At 29.2% G+C, this 7,110-nt stretch overlaps 1 protein-coding gene across 1 annotated transcript; it reads right to left on the minus strand.

Annotated features, from left to right (window-relative positions):
* Positions 1-1,864: 1,864 nt before the first annotated feature.
* On the minus strand, positions 1,865-6,352 carry LOC126836528 (uncharacterized). The gene is made up of 8 exons (XM_050570026.1): positions 6,114-6,352; positions 4,362-4,557; positions 4,220-4,287; positions 3,072-3,216; positions 2,946-3,010; positions 2,613-2,763; positions 2,343-2,549; positions 1,865-2,005 (listed from the first exon to the last, which is right to left on the minus strand). The coding sequence occupies exons 1-8, from the start codon at positions 6,276-6,278 to the stop codon at positions 1,977-1,979; spliced, it is 1,026 nt and encodes a 341-aa protein (XP_050425983.1). The 5' UTR covers positions 6,279-6,352; the 3' UTR covers positions 1,865-1,976.
* Between the last annotated feature and the right edge of the window lie 758 nt (positions 6,353-7,110).

The following is a 7,110-nucleotide window of genomic DNA, read 5'->3' on the forward strand; positions in this document are numbered from 1 at the left end:
CATAAACCAGCACTAACGCATTACAACCATGTGATGTTTAAAGAAATCCAAATTTGCGATATGGGGGGGGGGCAACTTAATGGAGCTGATGCTCTGCATCGAAGCTATAACGTTTTTCTGGATTTTTGTGTAAAAGACTTCAAAAGTGGTCAAATTATATGTTGTTGGGGTCAATGATTGTGAATTTAATATCAGTTTTCAATTTTACTTAACCAAAAAAAACTTGGTGAAAAAAATTAAATTAAAACCCAAAAATGGTACTTGAGCATCAAAACTTAATAGTATCATTCTGCAAAGATCCACATAATACTGTTGTAATGATTTGATACATTTTTGAGTTGACACATATGTGTTCTAACTACTGACAAATTTTCAATTTTAAGGTCTTAAAATTACGGCTAAAAAACCCAAAAAACAAATAAACTTGCACCCCTCCTAGGAGGATGGAAAATGGTTATAATTTATATTTGATACAACTGACGTGTGCGGGCATACCAAATCAATATTCCTTATAAATTTCAACTCGACTCGACTCATTTTCTCGAAATTATAGCCAGTAAAAGTTCTATATATGGTGTATAGGCCACAATTATTCATCAATAAGAGGAAACTGAGCAAAACAGACATATATTTTTCGAATCAGCGAACCCCCCCCCCCCCACGACTTTAATCAGTGGTAACTAATCCAATAAAAAAAGAGTGTTGTGCAGGGCCAATATAGATACAATAATTGAAAACTGAACATCTAACGAGTCCTATAAGGACCCTTATAAATGATCTATCCGAAATAAGTTTTTAGACCCTAGTAGGAGCAAACTGACAAACAAATGGTATTTAAAAAAAAAATTATTTTTGGTAATAGGATGAATACGATTAGGGTAAATTTGTCTATAATAATTCATTGCAATAGTGAACATACATCGTAATTGACAATATAAGAAAAATATTTTAAATCGCCTGTGGACTATTAATTTACTCACACATAGCGACCTAGATATTGATTATGATCAAAGTATAATTTTAATTTTTTCTTTGGGGGCTGGGGGTTATCATTAACAAAAGTGTACATAAAATGTTATATATTTAGAAATTTGATATATTATAGATCTTCCTAAGGTCTAATTTTCTGACCTTTAAGGCCTCAAATTTCACTAAAAAAAGGGTAATAAAGAAATTGATTCAACATCTTCTTAATGGAAGTCTTTATGATATTTTTTTGGTTTGTCAACGTTTATCGGCAGTAATATGTCTACAGAATATATAAAATTTGAACTAATTTGATTGTTTTTAAAAAAGTTATAGATAATTATATTTTCAGGTTAAAAAATATGTAAATTTATTGCCGATTTTTTCAACAGGAGATGTGCTAATCGTTTCAAATGTTTGGCTTTATATAATATCTTTCAGGTAAGTAATTCACTCGTCGAATGTTTTTAAACCAGACTACTACAATTTTGAATAATACATTATTGATATATAACATCTGTGTTATGGCAAAAGAAAATCATAGTTTTTATGGATTATTGTATAACGGAAAAAAATTATACCATGTATTTTTAATCTGAAGTAGTTCCTCAAATTAATTTAACAATCTGTTGATTACAATCCCTCTTTCCATTTAAATATGAAATGTCATTAATATTCTTGTGCTTGATTGTGTATTTCCTCATTATTTACATATTGCACATTTATTAATATCTGGGACAAATTTACGTTTTCAAAAAACGGTCTTGTAACAAATATGTCTTTATGCTATTCGTCACATAGTGACTTAAAAACCTTTGCTTAAGAACTTCTCCTTCCATTAACAATAAATTAAAAATTAAAAACATTTTAAAATAGGGTAATTCATAAAAAATTTGAATTGCTTATTTAAACAGTTTATTGATTATTGACAACTATTTATTCCTATTAAAGTGTATGAATGAAATTTTCAGTAAATTGAATTAATATGCTTGTGTAGAGTGTATTCCTTACTAACGACGTATGTAAAAACGTTCAATATCTGAAACAAATATACATTTTTTAAATATGTTTTCTTGCGATAAACAAAAATAATTATATTTTATAACTTATAGTATTATAGTCAGAACTCAACATAATAATTAGTATGCAGAACTGTCAGTACACAATTCTGTGTGATAAGTTTATGAACTAAGCCTTATCAATAGCTCTATAAATATGACTCTTCTATTTAAAAATTGAAAATAAAAAGTTTTAATAGATTTATTTACCGATTGATATTTTTATTTACGAATTATATGTATTTAAATTGTTCGTTAAAAATGAACATTTTAGATTAAAAAAATAGTTTGCGATTGACAGTATAATAAATAGTATACCGTTGTAAGTTATTCTGTTTTCATGTGAAGGATCTATCTCATTTAAAGTGTCCTCATCAAGAACATCTCCGATTGCTTTTTTAACTAAACTATTGAGTTGTTGTCTGGTTATGTGTGTTTCATCAAACTCATCCTTAAACATCTTTTCCACGCTAAAAGGAAGCTTCATCATTCTCAAAAATTCAGGAAAATCAACTACACCGTCATCTGGAAAAATTTAAATATGAATCAAAAACAATTTCCACTTTAATGATGTTCTAAAGTATTTACTGTTTTTATCAAATTTTTGTATCGCTATTACAGCATTATCTATGGTGTAGTCACTATTATAACGTGTTATTATTCTTAACAACTCTTCGTCGTTAATGATTCCATCTTTGTTCTTATCGAATTTGAAAAAAGCTTTGAATAGGTTGTCCAACTATAGTATTTATAAATCAACAATATTTTATTAAATACCTACGTTGCGTTATAACTTATAATACAATATGCGTATTTGTTATTCGTTAAGATTTTTGAAACATAAAAATATAATATTATCCTTTACCAAAACCCTTCAATATGATTTAACAAAATAATATAGCAAATATAAGAGCTGTTAACCTCATCAGTAGCTCTCAACATGTCTACTAGTTCATCGACATTTTTCATTGCTATTTCATCATCATCTGAAAGAAGTTGTGAATAATTTTAAAACAAATTTCAATATAAAGATAAGTTTATTAATACCTCCAAGACCCATTAGTTTGGTGATTTCTGAAGCTTCTTCTTGTGTTTCAAATAGTGTTTCTTTAAATATATTCCAGAGTATTCTATTGCATCTTTTTACCGAAATAGCCCTATTTCCGTATTCTGGGTATTTTTTCATTTTTCTCTAAAAAAATTTTAACTAACGCATATTAGGAATACTAAACTATTTATTTGCATAGGCTTAGATTAAAAAAAAATTGTATAGAGCTAAGTTCAGGACACTCATTTTCTCTTAAAAAATTAGTTTATCTATTTGGAGGAGCATGGCTCTTTTCATAAACTAGAAAGGAGTTTATTGAAATTAAAAATCAAGAAAATAAACGTTTGGTATCTAAGTTCTGGTAGTTTTACTTCCTTTTTTTTAATAATCTTTCCTACCCTTAAATCGCTACAAAACAAAAGAACTTGTGTAAGTTTTTTAAACCCTATTTTCCGTTAACTTCAAAACTATCATGTTAAAAATCATCAAACACCACAACATAATATAGACAACTTTGTATCTTCCTTCTCCTGCCATTTTACCTCTTCTTCTTCAAATCCCCTACTCGCTCTTCTCTTCTACACTACTCTCCTCTTTATGTCGCGAATTCAGGTTAGACCTGTCCTAAGCCTAACTCAAATCTAACCTTCCCAATTTTATTTAAATCTAACCTAAACCTATCATTACTATTACTAAAATACTTATATTGTTTACTTATTTTGCGTATTATGCATAGGTGTATAAGTTACCATTTGTAGACAATTTCGTAGAGTCACATAAATAAAAAAGTTTTCAAATATATCATCATCATGTAGCTTAACGGGCCACGAGGGCCCAACGCTGCCATCATGAGATAGTTTCTTGACGAATTCGCTTCCGGGACGGGTCGTCAATCCGTCGTCGGAGAGGGGGATGGCGGTTCCTTTTTACCGGACGATTGCTCGCCCAGCAAACGGAGCGCCTGTGACCGAGTGTCGAAACGGCGACAGTGAGCGCTAACACACTGCCGCCTTACCCACTCGGCCACTCCTCCTCCTCTTTTCAAATATATAATCTACAAAAACTGTACTAATATTGCAAGATAATGAGTGTTATTCGTTAAATGGATCTGCCTACGATACACTAACAATAACACATCTGAATATACCGTCGACAAAATGTCCAATATCGGACTCATAGTTGAAAAATGTTCGAATCCAATAACGGTTGCTTTTGCTGAAAATTGTTTTGGTGATTAAAGAATGATTTTAACGCAGAATATTGTTTACTATTATAATAATAATAATTACGGGTTCGGTTAAGCATAGCTACTAATTTTCCTGCTTGTACAAGGGGGATGAATCCGACTGACTCATTGAATAGTAGGCTCTGTAATTCGGCTGCGTCGATCATATGCCGCTTTTTGTGGGCGAACTTGTTGAATATAACTTGCCATTTCTCTTTCCATTCATCGGTTACACGGTTATCCAGAATTGCGTCTATTTCCTAGAATATTATTTGAAAATTCGTTTTATGCGAATCATTTAATCAAGATAAGGTTAAGTCAAAAATTTCAAAAATGTTTGGAAAACACAAAAAAACAAATTTCCATAACCATGCAGACGAGAAAAGCAAATATTTCTAATATAATTCGTTTCTTTGCTACTAACTATTTGTTATCATAAGTAAAAATTAAATAATATTTTTTTTAGCGTGAGCAATCTGATGTAGACACTCGTTTTTTTGGTCAGTATGAATATTTTGAAAATTATTTTTTTTTTTTTGCTTTACTTTAGTACTTAGGTACTTATGTATCTTAATATGTACATATTTTACTATACTTGCAATGCTCTGAACTTGTTTACCTTAACCGCTTATATGTAAAACATGTATGGACTTCATTTTTTCAAACGGGAACATATTTTCGTTAATTCTAAAGATATGCGGCCAAAAATTATTAAAGAATGTAATTGGATTTTTTTCATTTTCATCAATCGATTCGTTTGCTACAGCTTTGCGAGTATACTAAATTTTCATCAAAACTGGCTTATTTCTTTCGGGTTCCTAAGACTAGTGGTCCATACAATTGATATTAATATATTTTGTGCTCGCATTGCGCGATAGCCGATAGGCGATAACACCGTTAACCAGACGCAATCAAATATGTTTAAATTATCAAGGCAAGCGTTTTTTATCCACCTGTTTAAAAACGGCTATAGGTTTTTGGAAGTCATAGCGTGAACGAACAAATTGATGAAAATGAAAAATTCGAACTCTTAAATTTTTAGAAAAATGTTATCTACATATTTATCGAATTAAAAACAATTTGGAAAACCAAAGTCCATACTTTTTTTACGTTTAAGGGTTGACGAAAAACATGTTTGAATCATTGAAAAATATAGTAATCATAAAATATGTACCTACAAATTAGGGAAAGATATTTTTATAAATCTTCATATATTCCAAGAAAACGATGGTCTTTTATCGAATGGATACCTTATTACAACTAGTTTTTTAAAAGTGATTATGATAATAATTATTTTTGGATAATTATGTCATATAGGGTCTTACAACCAGAGTTGGACATTTCTTATTCGAATGATCTATTTTAGATGATTTCTTCGATTAATTTTTTTATTCGAAAAAACCAAAAATGATTATTTTTATTATTTGAATAAGTATTTTATTCAAACATTTTTTACTCGAATAATTTTTTTTAATTGAATTATATTTTTATGGTTAGAGTTCGAGTAAACTGAAAATAAATCATTTTAACAGTTTTTTTTTTTTTAATAATAATTATTCTATGATCAATTATTTGACGGGTATTCGAATACAAATATTATCCGTTGGTCAGTCGAATAAAATATTTATTTAGATAAAAAATTATTCGAATAATGCCCAAATCTGCTAACAACAGATTGATCTCCCGGTATATCTATATTATATTGACATAATCAAACAAGAATATTATTATACGGTCCTTGTTTTTTTGTTATAGTAGAGCATAATGTTTAGGTCACGAAGACTTTCTAATAGAATTTTAAATTTTGGATACTTACCACCTGAGTAAGTCCCTCCGTTATATCTTCTGTTTTCTCTGATGTCTCTGGTGTCTGATCTTCTGTTTTCTTTGATGTCTCTGGTGACTGCTCAATCTGTATGCTACTACATTTCTCGACCAAACATACGACACACAAAAGTGCGATAATATTTTTTAAATTCATTGTAATTCAAATTATGTACGTGGCGTGTGTACAATCTGCTTGACAATGGATCTCTGCTGATTTTTTTTTTCTCACCAAGCTTATAATATGATATTATATCCGACCTAGTTTAAAGTGAATAAATAAACAGTCGGTAAAAAACAGCCATTAATTTTCATTTAATACCTATTTTAAAACAATTTTTTGCGCACTAAATCTTATGTTTATGACGTAGGTAAAAGTATATAAAACACTATATATTAAAAACAAGGCCTAAATAAAACAACATATATTTACTTAAGTGAGCATACACACCATCTAGACTTGTGCTTTGGACCACTCTGTCTTTCTGTCAATAGCTCTAAACAAAATAAATAAACACTGTCGGCGCTATTTTATTATTCGAGACGATAAAGTTGAAATAGTCTTTTGCCATAATTACAATATTTTTGGTTTTCTACAAAACCAATATAATTTAAAGCGTACTGGTTAAATTATTTTTTTTTTTACGATGTCAGACAATCGTTTATAGGACAATACAAAATAATTAAGTTTAAACAAAAATTCCAAGTTCGGTAGAGAATGTCCTATTAGCTACAATTATCTAAATATTAAAATTCTTATTTACACAAGGACGCATAAAAAATATCAAGGATTATATTTACTAATATATTCGTATAACAATACATTAAATGCTACGTTTTCTAAAAGACTCAAAATTTGTATAATTTGCAAGTAAAAAATAAAAATAAATACGTATCAAAGAATTGCAATGCTTATTTCCTGTTGTTTTAATATTACCCATCGTAGTTGACAATATAAGAAAAATATTTTTAAATACCTGTGGTTTACG

This window comes from Adelges cooleyi, unplaced genomic scaffold (assembly GCF_023614345.1).
Source record: "Adelges cooleyi isolate 19-005CV unplaced genomic scaffold, UGA_ACOO_1.1 ACOO_flye_CR_arks_rails_tigmint_CR_PRNA_247, whole genome shotgun sequence".
NCBI lineage: Eukaryota > Metazoa > Arthropoda > Insecta > Hemiptera > Adelgidae > Adelges > Adelges cooleyi.